The sequence below is a fragment of the Anguilla anguilla genome, chromosome 1, assembly GCF_013347855.1.
Source record: "Anguilla anguilla isolate fAngAng1 chromosome 1, fAngAng1.pri, whole genome shotgun sequence".
In the NCBI taxonomy this organism is placed as follows: Eukaryota; Metazoa; Chordata; class Actinopteri; order Anguilliformes; family Anguillidae; genus Anguilla; species Anguilla anguilla.
The window spans coordinates 81,992,427-82,010,406 of record NC_049201.1 but is presented as its reverse complement, the minus strand read 5'-3'; the positions used below and the strand labels follow the sequence as shown (position 1 = coordinate 82,010,406).

The following is a 17,980-nucleotide window of genomic DNA, read 5'->3' as shown; positions in this document are numbered from 1 at the left end:
ACATCCAGAGGCCTCCAATGGTCGAAGGTTAGAAAAAGGATATTTGTATTTGTCGTAATAGGACTCAGAAATCGTCTTTCGTTACAAAATGATAACAGCTGATGCATCGTCACGAGAACGAAATAAGAGACATTTGCAAATAAGAAAAGTGAAAATATTTTGTAAAGTATTGCAAAATTGCTTTCCAATGTGAAGTTTGACACTTAATTCGCAGATTGCTGTTTTATTAAGTTCATACAAGGGAAATCATAATAATATGTGTGTATGAATTTTTATAAACAAAAACCCAGTTTGCCCACAGGTGCAGTTTATTTTTTTTAAAAGCTCTATATGAGTGCACTGTAGTTGAGTGCCTTTGGCTCTATATGGAAAAATTTCAAAAATAAATCAGTAAAATTCTGGACTGACGCAGTCCTCAGTGTCAGATGCAGAGTCCGCTTGCCTTGCCTTGCGTGTGTGTGTGTGTGACTGAGCTGCCTGCGGTGAGTCCTGGTTTGTGTTTTACAGCTGATAAGGGACTGATAGCCAGGCTGGTCGGAAGTGTGCTAAGTGAAGCTGGACAGGACAGTAGCATGATACTGCTGGGGTTACGCTGGATTACTGTGTGCAAACAGAGCTGTGCCAAGATTTGCCTTGTTCAAACAGATGCTCATGGGAGTCGGGGCATTGAGGCCAGTGCAGACATGCACGCTCTGGAAAAGGCAGCATTGCTGCTAAATACACATGCACACACACGCAGGCGCACATATGTACACAGACACGCACACACGCTCACACACGCGCGCACACACACACACACACAAACACACTACAACTGCTACACGGGGACAGCTCAAGTGTAGGGGGAGAGGAAGTGAGTTTGGTTGGTTGCAGTTCTGACTGCACGAAGCGGAACTTATTCATGCAAGCGGTGGAATGGAATGATCTAAAGGGCAAATGGAGCAATCGCCAAATGTTGGGCCGCAGAGAGCGTTGCTTGCCTCTAACAGGTCTTTACTTTGGTTCCATAAGTCTTTACTTTTTCATCTTCATAAGGGCCTTGTGAGTAAATAAGAGGAATGACATGCACGTTGGACGACATGCATTCATAACATCGAGCAGCTGACGGCTTAAAACGTTAGCAGATGACCGGGAAATTGCATCCCCTCCTGAGTGGGCTGTCGGTTTGCGCCACTCTCAAAACAAACTGAAAAAAACAATTTCCCTGCATTCTTCAGTTTGCCCCTGTGTTCTCGTTGCCTCCTGCAGTGAGAGCACTGTGTGTGCGCGGGTCAGCTTTGCTCGCTCGTCCTGCGCCGTAGTAACTGAATTACAGAAATGCAGAAGTGTCATCTGACACTGCGACCGTCGGAGCGCCGTCAGGATGCCGTGTTACTGCCGAGGGCGCAGACTTCCTGAAACTGATAGCTGCTTTATTGTTGATGGCAGCAGTGCTTGTGATTACAGAGTAAAACGTGCGCGCTTTCCCTCAAACCGACTGCCGTATGTCTGTCCAGCATCGCAGGTTTACTGTGGCGTATCGGGGCTACATGGGCCTGCCCGTTTCATTGGGTCCAATAACCACAGATGTAGGTTTACTGACTGCAGCTTTTGTTTTTTTTTATTTTTTTAATTAAAATTTTTCTTCGGAGACTGGAATATCGCCAGAACGATACGTTTCCGTGCTGACACACCCTTGGCTGATTGATCGGATCGCGGTCGAGGTTCGTATTTCTGAGCTTCTGCTTGTGTGCTTGCGTGTCCTCGGTAGTTTTCGGGTGACGGACGATGAGTTTTTTTTTTTGACACCTTTTATGGGCACAAGGCCCAGCGCAGGCTGGGATGGACGGCTTTCCCGTCCGGTCCAAGACGAGAGCTCAGTCAGCGGGAAAGGAGCCAGCGCAGGAGTTTGCGTTGAGGTCGCTGGAGGAAGACACGGAGTTATGGTGCGTGCCAGGGAGCCCGTAGCTCTCCGCGTGCGAATTTAGCATTTTTACCTGGGCTGGTAACGCGAGCTGTCCGAATGTATCTGGATTTCCGAGTAACTGAGGATTTAATACTCTGTGGGAGCTTCAGGGGAAAACCGTCTCTGAAAATGAACAATAGACTGAGGGGGGTTGATGTGTGTGTTCTCCCCGCTCTGTCGGCGTCTCTCTGTCCAAATCCTGCCGTGCGTTACAAAACATCCCAGCGTCACGGTGCCGTGGTCCTGTAGGCTGTCTCAGTCGTACAGGGATCTTGCACAAGACACACCCTTCCTGTCCACGCTTCCATTGAGTTCCTGTTATCTGACACGACGCGTGTTGCAGAGGAAATGTGGCTGATGTGACGCGGTGCGACCCGTTGAGACCCTGCCGCGGACGGATCCGGCGCGAGGCCGACTGCGGACGCCCGGCCCGAACGTCGTTGTGACGACGACGCGCGCGCGAGACGAACGGCGTGGCCGCAGGAAGTCTGCGTTCCCCTCGGCGACCTCCGGCTGGGCGTCGCATTCCCTCGCAGGAAGCTGAAGCGTGCGATTTCCTGTCACGGTCGCGCGAAGCGGCGGCTTGCGTCCCGGGCGACCAGGGGCCGGGACGTCCGGGACCAGCGAGGGAGGCCGGAGTCCCTGCGTCATTGGCGGTAGCCTGGCCCAGTCCATTTCGCAATTTGTAAAGAGTCCCGCTTGCTTCCCCCCCCCCCCCCCCCCACCCCCCACTCCCCCCACTTCCTGCTCGCTGCGAGCAGTCCATTCAGCTCAGGGAACAGCCACGCAGCCTCCGGGCGGCATGCGATGAACTGGGACACGGTTCAGAGACGCCATGGCAACCGGAGCAGAACCAGGAAGTCCCCCTCCCTCCCTGTTAGGATGTTGGGCCGGCCGCTGTGTGTTGATTAAGCTAGGCTACTGAGCAACACGGCTCACTTCCAAAGCAGCACGCGCCCTGCTCGGCCTCTCTCCTGGGACTCCAGTGTCTGGTAAATGAAAGTTTTGCATATTTAAAAAAATAAATAAATAATTTAAAAAAAAATTTTTTTTTTAGTACTGCCAGAAGTTTCCACTGGTGGTTAATTTATTTAAAGTCCCTCACACTGGCAAACTTAAATTGCATGGCAGGCAGGGAGGGAGATAATGGCTGTAATTTGTCTTGCTGGGCCGTAATTAAAGTGGAGATCTTCCTCTGCAGTTTAGTCATGGTGCTCTGTGATGGCAGCCCAGGCTAGCCGAGAGGGCTTTAAATAAAGCAGAACCTTCTGTGAGGGGACAGCGTTTAACTGATGAGACAAACCGGCAAACAGTCTTAGCAGTTCATTCTTCTAAAAGGCATTACTGGCATCCGTATCGCCAAAAATGTCGGCCGTCTTTGATCAATATTAAGAGAAGAGGCTGTCTAAGATAAATAATGCAGGTGATAATAAGCTATGTTGTGAGCTCAGAAAAAATGGGGAAATGATATTCTTTTATATTAATACAGCGCTGCTAGCCTGGTACGTGGGCCAAAATGGAGGGCATTGTCTATGTCTGAAAAGCTACGGGTGGCTTCAATAGTATGGGAATGCCGGAGAGGTTCCCCAAAACAATGTTTGCTGTATTTGAACTTTAAAATACAGTACTTTCAAAACACTCAATTACAGAGCTATTCTATTGTAGTTTGCATAAGATTAAAAAAAAAAAAAAAAAAAAAAACTTGATTGTTCTCAGTCAACCGCAAAGAAATTACTGTGTTTGTTTTTTTTTCCCCCTTTTGAAATTTTTTACGTTTAAACCCTGTAATTTTCCCACTTAACACTTTGCCAAACACAAACAGCGCACCTCTGTAATGCTGGGATGTTTTGTAACGGGAAGAGTTCTTCTGTTGAGAGACGGCAGTGATGAAGGGCTTGCTGTTGCGTAAGGTCGGCTGGTCTTTCTCTCCCTGAGGAGTGTTCTGTGGAACCCAAGTCTCTGTCTCTCCCCCCCCCCCCCCCCCCAGCCTCTGGGAACTGGCTCTCACAGATACACGTCCGCCCCTCGGCAGAGCACTGCCGTCGCTCCGGCCAGGCTGAGCGGGACACGGCAGGCCTGCTAAACTAGCGCGCGGAAGGACGGAGGGAGAAGAGCCCGATCCATGAGAAGAACGAGTGGAAAAGAGGGATAGGGAGGCGCCAGAGTGAGGCAGAGGGAGTGGAGGAGGACCGGGTGGGGGGGTGGAGGGGGGGCTGAAGTCGATGAAACCGGGAGGAGCCGTCGCTGAAAGCTAAACTTGTCCATTTCTGATATTTTTATACTTTATATTGGAGTCCGAACCCTGGTTGGCTGCTGTGAGCCTATGGACTCTGCGGATAACCTGAATTATAATCACTGCTGGTATGTGCCAGGCCTCTGTTGGGGGGTGCTGTGGGAGTACTGGGCAATTTTGGGTGTACGTTCATTTCTGGACGTACGTTTTCATACAGATAACTTGATTATTGGAAAAAGAACCGCAGCAGGAAGTTGAGAGACCAACTGTCGCCAAACTTGGGAAAGTTTCGATACAGGCAGGCTCTGTCGCAAGAGGACCCTTCCAATCACAGCTGTCCCGCCTCTGACTGAAGCACACGCATGATCGCCCCTGCGCCTGTGCCGAAACGCTCCCCGAGTCCGTGAGGCTCGGCCCGGCCCGGCCCGGTTTGAGCCACATTTGCACAGGCACCGCTGGGGTTGGCCATGACGGGTTCTGAGAAGATGATGACGATGGAGCCGACCGGGGGCCCGGACGCACCGGCCAGCGTCCCGCTCATCCCCGTCCCCACTCTCACCGTCCTCCCGCCGTCCTCCGACGCCGAGTCCTGCTCCCGCTCCCCCGACCCGCGCCCCCGCCGCTCCCGGGCCCGCAAGGAGAGGGGGAGGGACAGGAAGGGGCGGGACGAGGAGCCCGGGGAACGAGGGAGGACGCTGGAGCGGGACGAGAGCCGGAGAGGGAGCGGGGGGCAGGGGCGCTCGCCTTCTCCTCTCCTCCTCCTGCCCCCTCCCAGCTCCTGGTCCCGTAGCCCCTCCCCCATCAGGCGCTCCCGGTGGTCCCTCAAGAGCCTGCTCAGCAGGGAGTCCACAGACTGTGACAGCTGCAGGTCAGTGCTCCACACCGACTGACACAGGTCAGTGCTGTCTCCACACAGACTGTGACAGCTGCAGGTCAGTGCTCTACACCGACTGACACAGGTCAGTGCTGTCTCCAGACAGACTGTGACAGCTGCAGGTCAGTGCTCTACACCGACTGACACAGGTCAGTGCTGTCTCCACACAGACTGTGACAGCTGCAGGTCAGTGCTCTACACCGACTGACACAGGTCAGTGCTGTCTCCAGACAGACTGTGACAGCTGCAGGTCAGTGCTCTACACCGACTGACACAGGTCAGTGCTGTCTCCACACAGACTGTGACAGCTGCAGGTCAGTGCTCTACACCGACTGACACAGGTCAGTGCTGTCTCTACACAGACTGTGACAGCTGCAGGTCAGTGCTCTACACCGACTGACACAGGTCAGTGCTGTCTCTACACAGACTGTGACAGCTGCAGGTCAGTGCTCTACACCGACTGACACAGGTCAGTGCTGTCTCCACACAGACTAAGTTAGCTGTAGGTCAGTGCTCTACACACCGACTGACCGTTATCGTCCGGAGACCTGGCAGTGTAGTGTAGCGGATGAGGTGCTGGTCTGTGCCCCAGAGCCCACAGGTTCCATTTCCAGGTGGCCAGACTGCAGTTGTAGCCTTTAGAGTGGAACCGTACCTCCATTGTGTTCGTGACTAGTGCGAATGTGAAATTTCTATAACAGCAGTGGAAATGACCATGCCTGGCTGTGCCGGCCACCGCGTGCTAGCGTCGGCTAAGCGAATAAACAGTGTAGACGGTCCCACCGTGGGCCTCCGGGACGGCCTGCCGTGTGGGGGCAATGGGACAATGGGCGTGCGCCGCTGCGTTCGGTGGCTTGTGTCGCAGGTTTGGGTCGCGCTCGCGAGCCGGCGTGGTGCTGTAGGCCAGCGACAGGGGCACTGCAACACTGCCCCGCTGCCCAGCTGCCCTACTGCCCAGCTGCACAGCTGCCCTACTGCCCAGCTGCCCCGCTGCACAGCTGCCCTACTGCACAGCTGCCCCGCTGCACAGCTGCCCCGCTGCACAGCTGCCGTACTGCCCAGCTGCCCTACTGCAAAGCTGCCCCGTTGCACAGCTGCCGTACTGCCCAGCTGCCCCGCTGCACGGCTGCCCCACTGCAAAGCTGTCCCGCTGCACAGCTGCCCTACTGCAAAGCTGCCCTGCTGCACAGCTACCGTACTGCCCAGCTGCCCCGCTGCACTGCTGCCCTACTGCAACGCTGCCCCGCTGCACAGCTGCCCTACTGCAAAGCTGCCCCGCTGCACAGCTGCCGTACTGCCCAGCTACCCCGCTGCAAAGCTGCCCCACTGCCCAGCTGCCCCGCTGCACAGCTGCCCCACTGCCCCGCGGTGTTCTTACACTGCTTACGGCCTGCCTGGCCCGTGAATACGGCTGTCGGAAGCGGTTAAAACTGCGATCTTGCGATTTGTTTGTTTCCGGTAGATAAGCCGGTCGGTCGCTCCGCTGCATTTAAAAAGAGCATGAAGGTTAGCCGCACGGGATGTGCGTGTCTGAGAGGGTCACTTGCCACCGTGCTCACTTCTGCTTAAAATGCGAGATCGGGGTTGTCATGGAGACACTACACTTCCACAGACAAAGTTCGATATCGGATTTGTTCATGGTGGTTTTGATGACAATGAAGCGGCTGTCGCTGTTTACTTTTTTAAGTTATCATCATAATTTCGTTGTCACTGTAGAACATTGTTTGATTTTTGTTTTCATTTATTTTATAGTGCTGTTTCGTAAGGCCTCCGTCTGAAATGAATCCGTAGGTATTGTGTTAATCGTAGGAACTGTTACGCATTATATCTGCGCTGTCCGTAGAACTCCCGCCTCCTCTCACCTGCCCTCCTGCCCGTTTCTGAGATGCTGTCCGCCGAAAAGACTGCTGCCTGGTTGGCAGTTTTACGTTTTTCCCTCCTGGTTGCGCAGAGGACACGGTGACGCCCGCAGCCAATCGGATGCGACCGCTCGGCACTCGCGTCACATGCGTCAAGCGGAGAGGTTCTGAGAACCCGCTGCCTGCTGCTGCGAGTGGCTGCGGCCGCTTGAGCGCGGGGCGGTTGGGACGCGTCGGCTGCGCGCAGAACCGGCTGCGTGCGTGCATGTGCGCGCGCGCCTTTGGAACTTCCGCGCCAACGCCACGTTTCGGTTCGAAGAGCGGCGTTTTCTCCGAACGCGCCGTCGCGCTGGCCTGCTGACCCACGCCTCGGCTCGGCTGAAACAGGGGGAAGCCGCTGTGGAAAGAGGGAGTGTGTTTGAAAAAAAAAAGGGAGGGAAAGAGAGGGATGTAGAAAACGGAGGGAGCGAGGGAGGGAGGTGAAGAGCAGAAAGCCGGAGGACAGCCGGAGCCTGGGCTGGGTCACAAAAGGAGTAAAGGGGGGGGGGCGGGGGGGGCGGAGTTTTCCCCTCAGTTGCCGTGGTTTCCAACACATGACATCACCGCGGGCCAGTCAGAGCCTGTGCTGCAGCTGATGATGTCATCGCCGGCCAATCGGAGGCCCCGTTCGGTGGCGCAGCGCTCGGCTCGGCCGGCCTGTCGTGGAGAGGCAGCTGAGAATGCGAAACGCACTTTGTGCGCCCCGCGTGAGCAGCTGGGGCCCTGCTAGGTGTCCATACGATGTTAACAACCGTTTTTATTGACCCAATTTAGAAAGGAACAATGTTACTCTCAACCCTCCCCGCCCCTGTGTTGCAGCTCTTTGTGTCACTGTTTAACAGATTTGCACCCTTAAATACCGGCTTTGAAAGAGGGGGGGCATCTTTCGTCTTTGCCTATAAGGAGACCACTTCAAAAGGGTGATTAGCGAGATCAGCAAAGGATTGACTCATTTAGATCAATTCATCTCGGTGGCTGCCTGTTAATTTCATCAGTATTGTTTTCCGGGACGGTGAAGCAGTGGAAAGTATTCGTTTTAGTTTTTAGGGTCGATTTGATCGGAGATACAAAGGTCTATTTGCATTGGTGTTGGTTCCCCCAAAGATGAATGGGACCAGAATAAGCGCACTCTGTGGCCTTGGTGTGGCAGGGTGACTGTTGTGGTTAGGAGGGGGGGATTTGCATGTCTATTTGCGACTGTTTTGAATTGGGATTACCTGTAGGGGTTCTCCAGATGGGGTCCCACACTGCTTTTCCTTGAAGGCTGCTGGAGTTGCCGCTGGGGACCAGGGGTGTTAAACGTGCCTTGTTTGTTGTGGTGCGCGGCTCAGCTATGTGCATTCCCACAGGGCGTCTGTCGCCTGTTTTGGTTTAGAGGTGCTACTTGTTGTTTGGGGAGCCTTTCAGTCGGGACACATTCCTGCCCTCTGGCCTGCTTCCTTATGGACTCCTTTCTCCCGGGTGTCCGGCTGATTTGAACAGTTTGTTGAATGACACAGAGTGGCTCCCCTCCACCCGTTTACATGGGGGGGACGGTGACCCAGAGGCCTGTTCCCTACAGCTAACGCCCTGAGCACAAGACACAATTAATGAGGGAATACATTTACTTGGACCCACCCTCTATTTCACATGTATTTAAATAGTAAAATATTTGAAATGTTTCAAAACTTTAAAAAAAAATTTTTTTATTTTATTTTGTCCAAAGTGTACATATGTGGATTTTCTGGGTTTTGTGATGCTGTCAAAACAACTATGTGAACACTGTCCCTGTGTGTGAAACCCTAATTTAATCTGACCGATTGGACTGTCTATGGAACGTGTAAACTGAGTTTCACATTTATCTTGTGACCCGGTCCTGGGCTGCGCCACTTGAACGTAATAATTTCCCCGAGGTATCGGTTCATTTTAAGTCACAGGGTACTTTTGAACAAACGGCTGTAAAATGCGCGGACTTCGCTTAATTGGCGTTGCAAAATCCGCCGTTGATCGCGTCTCTCTTGACTTCAGGTTTTGTCGATTGTTTTATTTTTTTGTGGCGAATGATTAAGTGAGCCCAAGGCCAGAGTTTTATAGCGAAGCAGGTGCCCATGCCCTACTTCCCTCTTCTGATGATTTTCACACCCAGCCGCTCCACGTGCCCGTGTTCCTTTCACCTGTCCTCATGTCTCCTTCCCTCCCCCCCCCCCCCCCCCATCCTTCCCCATCCTTCCTCCTGCACTTTGAACCCAGAGATTATGACTGCCGCAGCCAGACCTCGGGAAAGCAGATTACAGAAAGAGAGAGAGACAGACCGGAGAGGTCTACACGGGATGTGGATTATTATGTATGATGGGGCCTGTAATCCATGGAAACAGTGGGAGACAGAGGGGTTAAGATCAGCGAGGGCGGGGCACCGAGTTATTGTCTGTCTGAGATTAACATAATTATGGCTGGTTCTGTTCGTACAATTACATTTAAAGTATAATGGAGATTAACGCAGTCGCAGTGATTATGGTCACGGTAATAGTATTGACATGCTGCTGGGGTAATTGGTTTTAATGCCCAGCTGGGTGTGTTGAAATGTATTTACGTGGTCTGTCATTTGCAAGCCCTCGTTTAATTTCCGCTGGTGTGCTGCCTCGCTCCCGGCCAGTAGGCTTATTGCCAAAACACGTTGCCGCTTTAAACCAATATTGGTAGCGTGGCAGAAAAAAATAGGCTAATGTAGATCGCTCTCTCTCTGCAGCATTAGTGTATACAGCAAACCTTTCTCCCACGATGTGGGCTCCCCTCCCTCTCCTCTCCTCTTCCCCGTTTCCTCCTCCCCTTCCCCCGCCCCTTGTCCATCTCTGAGCGCCGCCCGGATTACTTACGGGCGCATCGTTAGTTTGTCAACGCGTCGCAAAACGGAAAACGAGCCGGGGTCGGGTGCCTCTGCCGACGGTGCGGACGAGGATGTAGAGGGACTGCTCTTTTTTGGAATTTGGAAAACGAACGCCGTGGGGGGGGTAGCGAGCACCAATTCCGGAACCCTTGTGCGTAATTGATCCTCGTAACGGCGGTACCGGAGAAAAAGCTAGCGTCTGCAGGATCAGCGCAGTGCGGCCACCACAGGGCATACTGGTACAAAAGCCAGCGTGGGAACGTGTACATTCGGAATCGCCTCATGACATGTTCGAGTGAGTAATGCACTGGGGACTTGCTGAATTCTTTCAGATTTGTGGAGCAGATCCCTGTTAATTCGGCTCCTTCGTTGTGCCTGTTGTAGCACGCTGTGTTTATGTGCTGTGTGTGCGCCTTGTAACGCAAGTTTATTGCAGCGGACGACCGTAGGCATGTAGCTAGCTGGTTATCAGGCTAGCTAGCTAATCAGAAAAGGATTGTTGAAGGTGTTAGCGGTTTAGCCTAAACTCTAAACAGTGTCGGTTGGAAGGAAAATTGATTGTCCGAGTAGTGTGGCACGTATCCATCTTTGTCATAATACATTGGCTAACAAGGCGCGTGTGCTCTTGTCAGCGCGACCTTTTTTCTGTTCTGGTTGTCGTTCTGTAGTTTTTCACGTGAGGGGTTTAGCGGCTCTGTGCCTTCGCTGCTCTCGTATTATATGAATATTTTTTAATTTACGGTTGGTGTGTAATACATTTTGTGGTTTTGTGTTTGTTGAATGATGTCCGTCTTAAAAACCACAACATCATTTTCGAGTTATAGCTAATTTCCTCGTGCCAGTGGACCAAACTAAAACAGATTATACTGTACTGAGCCTTTACTGGCTCCTTTGCAGGTGCAGGTGGGATTTAATTCGTAAACACTTCTAAACGGATTCATTTAAGCACACAGGCACCATCGACATTAGACTCTGCGCTCCGTAGACTTCAACCTGGACACGGGCTTTACGGAGTGACGGTAGTTAATTTGGCTAACGAGCTAAAATTACCAGCAACATCTGTTAATTTGTTTTTCTGACGGCGAAACGGGCCTGTTAGCAAAGGTAGTGCCTAATTACATTCCGGTGGACATGCGCACACATATGATAACGGCATAACGTTAGCGGTAGTTTGTGATTCAACACGAGTGCAAAGGTTAGGCGGGCTTACCTCACTAGCTGTGTGTGAAGTGGTAGTCTAGCTCACTGGCATGTTATGAAGCCCAGGATTCGACTTCAGCTTCCCTCCGGCCATAGCAGCTGGACGGGAAAGGGGGTATTCCGCGGCGAGCGACGTTACCTTGGAAACCCCTAATAGCCGCCCCCTTCCTGCGTCTCCACGACAACGCGAATCGGGTCGGAAGGTTCTGAAGGGATTTTGGCAGTGGCGAGAGGACAGACAAGGGCTGAGCAAGGCGCGAAGGGGGCGAAAAAGCTGTACAAGAGGGCGGTGGATCAACTATAGAGGGAGTTTGAAAACCAGGGGAAAAAAAGGGCAAAGAAAGTGAAATGGTTTCTGTAGAGGAAAGTAAAACATTTTGCGTACTGAAATTGTTTTTAAGGGAGAAATAGATGACCACCCACAGCGACCAGTTACTGTTTGAGGGAGATAATCAACGTAATTTTGTAATTAGCGCTTTGGTCGTATGGTACACTGGGAGTATTGTGTGGCCCAGTCACTGATGTGTCCTGTTCGTTTCCCCTCTGTTGCCCCAGTTAACATTCGTGCAGCAGAAGTTTGTCGGAATTAAGAATTAAAATGTTTTAGTGGGGGTTGATCCTGTTTACTGGATGATGATTCTGGAGATTAACATATCCTTTTCTAGCTCATTCCATGACCACAGTGCAGAAAGACTAGATTGTTCATTTTTAAAAATAAATAAATATTGTAATGTCGCTCTGGATAAGAGCGTCTGCTAAATGCCTGTAATGTAATGTAATGTAATGTAATGTGTACTCAGCCGCTCAAGGTGAAGGGGGGGGGGGGGGGGGGGGGGGGGGTACTAAAGGTTGTCACATCCCTGGCTGTAGTGTCTTAACGGGCTGTTTAATAGCCTGCTGTCAATATAGCGCCTTTCGGCAGACATCTTCAGCTTCACACCTGGGATTTCTGAAACGACTTTTGCCCGAATTTCCCCGTCACAGGGCGTTCTCTGCCTCGTGCAGTGCATCGCCCTGCGAGGGCTTCTGTCCGTGAGCTCCGTTGCTTCGTGTTTCTGTAGCGCTGGCGTGCGCCCCAGGCCTCGACTCCGGTGTGTGTGGACGCCCGTCACCACAGGTGGCCCGTTTCCCCCCCCCCCCCCGCAGCGGGAATGGAATGTAACCATGGCAACACATGTTGTGACATAAACATGTTCATTTTCAGTATGTTGCTGCACAAACTAAAAAAAAAAAAATTAAAAAAAAAAGAAAGTATGCGCTCAAGGCGATACCCAGCTCCGGGTTTGTCCTTGCCCCAGACGTGGGCCGGGCTGGGTCAGTTTGTCCTTGCCCCAGACGTGGGCCGGGCTGGGTTAGCTCCAGGTTTGTCCTTGCCTCAGACGTGGGACGGGGCTGGGTCAGCTCCGGGTTTGTCCTTGCCCCAGACGTGGGACGGGGCTGGGTCAGCTCCGGGTTTGTCCTTGCCCCAGACGTGGGACGGGCTGGGTCAGTTTGTCCTTGCCCCAGACGTGGGACGGGCTGGGTCAGTTTGTCCTTGCCTCAGACGTGGGACGGGGCTGGGTCAGCTCCGGGTTTGTCCTTGCCCCAGACGTGGGACGGGGCTGGGTTAGCTCCGGGTTTGTCCTTGCCCTAGATGTGGGACGGGGCTGGGTCAGTTTGTCCTTGCCCTAGATGTGGGACGGGGCTGGGTCAGTTTGTCCTTGCCCCAGACGTGGGCCGGGCTGGGTTAGCTCCAGGTTTGTCCTTGCCCCAGACGTGGGCCGGGCTGGGTTAGCTCCGGGTTTGTCCTTGCCCCAGACGTGGGACGAGGCTGGGTTAGCTCCGGGTTTGTCCTTGCCCCAGACGTGGGACGGGGCTGGGTCAGCTCCGGGTTTGTCCTTGCCCTAGATGTGTGACAGGGCTGGGTCAGCTCCGGGTTTGTCCTTGCCCCAGACGTGGGACAGGCTGGGTTAGCTCCCGGTTTGTCCTTGCCCCAGACGTGGGACGGGGCTGGGTCAGCTTCGGGTTTGTCCTTGCCTCAGACGTGGGACGGGTCTGGGTTAGCTCCGGGTTGGTCCTTGCCCCAGACGGGACGGGCTGGGTCAGTTTGTCCTTGCCCCAGACGTGGGACGGGTCTTGCCTTCCTGGCTCTGCAGAACCAGGCTCGCTGTTCCCACTGGCAGCAGCTGGAAAAGGGCAGAGGCTCTCTTAAATTAATTTAAAACCCCTGCATCAGGCAAACTGCAGTCCCGTGCAGTCCGGTAATGTCATCTATTAACCCCCCCATACACTCTCTCTCTCACACACACACACACACACACAATCATATGCACACACATACAGACACACACAAGCAAGCACGCACATAAACATTCACACACACATGTGCTCACTCACAAACGCACACACACGCACACACCGTAGGCATTTGGCAGTAAAAAATGAGATGTGATGTATATGTTAACCTGTGTCCTGCACCCCCATGTGATATATATTAACTTGTGCTCCCCCCCTCCCCTCCCCCCCGCAGTACTGCCAGCAACTCTCCGCGCAGCACCCCGGGCAGCTCCCCCTCCGTGCGCCGCCGTGTCCTGGGGGGGGGGCGGGCCAGCGAGGGGGAGGGGGGCGGGTCCGACAGCCCCCTGCCGCCCACCACGCCGTCCTCCTCGTCCTCCTCCTACCCCCTCGGCCCGCGGAACTTCGCCCGCAATGCCAAGGTAAGCGGCGGCGTAGCCGACGGTCACGGCGGTAACGCCCGTCCCCGAGTGCTTGTGTCGGCGCGGAGGAGGAGAAACGGGGCTTCTCCCGCGGACAGGATTCTGTGGCGGCCGCCTCAATCCAAGTTTGCGCCGCCTCCACAAAATTCTGTCCAGCGTCGTCAGGAAACGTCATAAATACGAGCGATCGGGTTTTCTCTGAGTTTAACTGCGTTCGGACGAGTAAGTTGTGTTTTTTTTTTTTTTTTTTTTTTGGCAACCAAGCACGTCCAGTATTTTCAAAAACATTTCCTAAATGGCGTCCTGTCAGTTTAATTTTTTCAACCTTACAGATGTTGCTCGTAGACTGACCAATTTTTTTAGAAAGAGTAGGAGCAGGTGAAAAGTCCTTACAGTCATCATGTGATCGCTACCGGCCTTTAAAAAGTATATCAATTATTAAAAAGTATAATTCACATTACAACCAGATGCGGTAAATGTGATCACGTGACCTCGGTCGAAGTCCCAGCTCCGCCTCATACGGCAGCAGTGTGGTATAATGGCTAAGGAGTTGGCAAGCAAGGTACTTTACCTGCACTGCTCCAGTATATATCCAGCTGTATAATTGGATACAATGTAGGGTCGACAGCTCAGGAGGTAAGACCGATTGTCTGGCAGTCGGAGGGTTGCCGGTTCAAACCCCGCCCTGGGCATGTCGAAGTGTCCTTGAGCAAGACACCTAACCCCTAACCCCTTACTGCTCTGGCGAATGAGAGGCATCAATTGTAAAGCGCTTTGGATAAAAGCGCTATATAAATGCAGTCCATTTACCATTTACCGTGTAAGTCGCTCTGGATAAGTGCGCCTGCTAAATGCCTTTTAATGTAATGTCATTTTGAGGCAGGAGAAACCCAGAGAGAAGCCTGCACGTTGCCCGTATAGCTCCTCTATCCAGCGCTTTATTACTCTCTGCAAACATGGCGATCAGCGCTCCGATCAGCGCTCCGATCAGTGGCAGCGCTCCGATCAGCACTCCGGTCAGTGGCAGCGCTCCGATCAGTGGCAGCGCTCCGATCCGCGCTCTGATCAGCGCTCCGATCCGCTCTCCGGTCCGCTCCAGGGTTTGGCGCGGCCCGGGCGAGCGGAGGCTGTGCTCCTGCTGTTTGCAGGGTAATAAAGCTGTGATTTATGGGGCTGTCTGTGTGGTGTGGGCGCTGGCCCTGCAGTGATGACGGGCAGATGGAAGCTGGCAGTGGACGGGCGTTAAGTGCCCGCCGCTCGATGTTTATCCCCCGTGTCGGAGGCGTTCAGATGCAGCGGGTACGGTTGGGTATAGGGTGGCACCGTACCCAACACGAGGACCCCCTTCCCCCCACCCCCCAAAAAAAAAAAAAAAAAAGAAGAAATTTTATGTTGATGTAGTTTGTTGTTATGATGGGAAAAAGTGGTGCTTGCAAGCAGTCAGTCTGCCTCATATTATTGGTAAATTTGGAGGATCTTGGCTAAAAGCCGAGAGGACCGGTCTGGACGTCATGGTGCTGAGTTTTTGGCCTGGATTATCGCCAGTTTCCACAGAAAAACATTTTTTTGCTTTGACTCGCATCAGCTTAAATGCAGAGACGGACGTGCTGATAGATCGGTGCTCGAGGCCGTTCGAGTGGCCAGTCACAGCGAGCCAGCCGACAGACGAAGCGAGGGCGGTCGGCTGGCGCGCTGAAACGCGCGGACTGAGCGCGTGCGGGTCGATGGCTGACGGGCTGTTTGCGCGTGGACAGCTGAGGGTGCCTGGGCCCGGCGCGGCGGCCGACGCCGGTCTCCCTGTCGCTCTTATCCTTGTGAACGGGAGTTAGCCTGATGCTGGCGCCGCGAGCCGCTCCTTCACTGACCGTGCGCTCTCTTCCTCTCCCTCTCTTTCAGAAGATGCAGAGCTGGTACAACGTGAGTACGAGTCGCTTCGTTAGCGGGCCGCTCGCGCCCCGGCGCCCCTGCTTCTGCTGATGCCTCGCAGTGCACCTCCTTCCCCCCCCCTCTCTCCTTCCTGTGCCCCCTGCAACCTTTCCACTTTGTGTTCTGTCCATTCTTCATTCCTTACTTCTGCCTCCCTCACTGTTTTCCCCTGATCTCTCTCTCTATCTCTCTTTGGATATGAGATGCTTTTATTTGGTGCTAAAAGAACTTGCTTGTTAGCATTACCTGTACTAGCAGCGTTTAGCTGAAATGGTTTGTTGCTTCCAGACTAAAGATACTAGTTTCTTGCTCCCTCTCTCTCTCTCTCTCCCTCTCTCTCTCTCTCTCGTTCTCTCTCTTACTCTGTCGCTCTTTTTCTCCCTCTCTCTCTCTCTCTCTCTGTCTTCCCTCACTCACACTCCCTCTCTTTCAGGTGCTCAGCCCCACGTACAAGCAGCGGAACGAGGACTTCCGGAAGCTCTTCAAGAAGCTGCCGGACTCGGAGAGGCTCATTGTGGGTGAGTCGTGTGAGGCGGTGAGGGGGGGGGGGGGGGGGGCGGGCGGCCTGGAGCGGGGCTGCGTGACTGGACCCGTCCGATCGGGTGACTGGGCCCTTCAGCCCCGCCGCAGACTGGGAGAGGCTCTCCGGGGTTCCCGTCTCCCGCCCCGCGTTCTGCTCTGCGGAGGTTCTGCCGCCGGCCTGCTGGAGCCGGAACAGTCCGGTTTGACGCCTCTGCCGGGCGCGATCGGCTTCAGCGCGCTGGCAACGGGCAGTCCTTAGCAACCAGCGCCTCCTGTAGTAAAGGAAAAGGGAAGACTTCTCTTTTTCTCTCGCTAACAGCTCTCGTTATTCAACTAGTGTCGGGGCCCAGCATGCAAGCAAAAGTGTGTGAAACAAAACAAAAAAAAAAACTCAAAACAAAACGTTAACAAAACAAGCCAGAAGCACTAAGAGAATTCACCCAAAAGCATTCGGGAAAAGTATTCCTCCAGCCGTTAGAGAGCATGTTGCCACTCTGTTATTATAGCCTCTTAAGGCCTTACTCACCTCTGACCCTGGCCTGCAGCACGCTTTTAAGGAGTGGCCCCGCCTCCTGCCCTGCTCTCTGCTCCGTCGTCTCTGTCGGTGATCTTCGCTCCTGGACCAGGCGGGCCGCAGGGTCTGCTGGTTTTTGTTTTGGCCTTAATATCAGCAGCCGGTTCAGACCCAAGAAACCCAGCGGAGGTGTGTTAACTGTGTAATACGCTGCTCTAATTGATATATTAAGTGCCGGGTAACAACAAAAACCAGCAGATCTTGCGGCTCTCCGGGACCAGGAGTGAAGATCTCTGGACTGTAGGGGAGACTGAAGGAACGTGGGAGTTGACCGTCTGGTTGTCCCACACAGTCTGTGGTGCTGTGGCTTGCCCTGATTGGGCTCTGTCTTATCTGTAGTACAGGCTCTTGTTCAGTGTGACTTGCACTGCTTTTTGCGTGCTATAAATATATACAGCAGGGCATTTACAGTAGCAATTCAGCTTAAGTACTTTGCTCAAAGGTATAGGGGCAATGCCCCACCTAAGAATAGAACCTGCAGCCTCCTGAGGTACAATGCCAGTTTTTACAATGCCATTACGCTATGCTGCCCCTTGTGTGCCGTGCATGGCGCCCTCATCTTCCTCTCTGGCCTCTCCTCCTCCTCCTCAGACTACTCCTGTGCGCTTCAGAAGGACATCCTGCTGCAGGGTCGGCTCTACCTGTCCGAAAACTGGCTCTGTTTCTACAGCAACATCTTCCGCTGGGAGACCACAGTGAGTGACACGTGCACGCTCACACAGAAACACACACACACGCACGCTCACACAGAAACACACGCACGCACACACACACACACACACACGCACGCTCACACAGAAACACACGCGCACGCTCGCACAGAAACACACACACACGCACGCTCACACAGAAACACACGCATACGCTCACACAGAAACACGCGCACGCTCACACAGAAACACACGCACGCTCACACAGAAACACACACACACATACACACGCACGTACACACACACACACACACGTACACACACACACACACACACACACGCACGTACACACACACACACACACACACACGTACACACACACACACACACACACACACACACACACACACACACACACACTACCTCACGTGCTGTTCCCCTGCAGTGGCAGCGCAGTGTGTGCTGTTAGCAGAGTCTCTCAGAGCTGCTGACAGTCGAGGCAGCCGCCCCTGTAGCTCTCACGCTACAAGCTGCTGAAGAACAGGCCACGACCGGTTAAATTACCCCCCCCCCCCCACCTCGCTGAGCGATGCACAGGG

The 17,980-nt window shown here is 53.4% G+C and overlaps 1 protein-coding gene across 1 annotated transcript in view; it reads left to right on the top strand.

Annotated features, from left to right (window-relative positions):
* The first annotated feature begins 1,633 nt into the window (after positions 1–1,633).
* The window catches only part of gramd1a (GRAM domain containing 1A), a 32,806-nt gene continuing 16,459 nt past the window's right edge, over positions 1,634–17,980 (top strand). The window contains 6 exon segments of the mRNA XM_035410781.1: positions 1,634–1,703; positions 3,933–5,046; positions 13,523–13,709; positions 15,606–15,626; positions 16,069–16,153; positions 17,323–17,426. Coding sequence (XP_035266672.1) covers positions 4,646–5,046; positions 13,523–13,709; positions 15,606–15,626; positions 16,069–16,153; positions 17,323–17,426 — 798 coding nt within the window. The 5' untranslated portion in view covers positions 1,634–1,703; positions 3,933–4,645.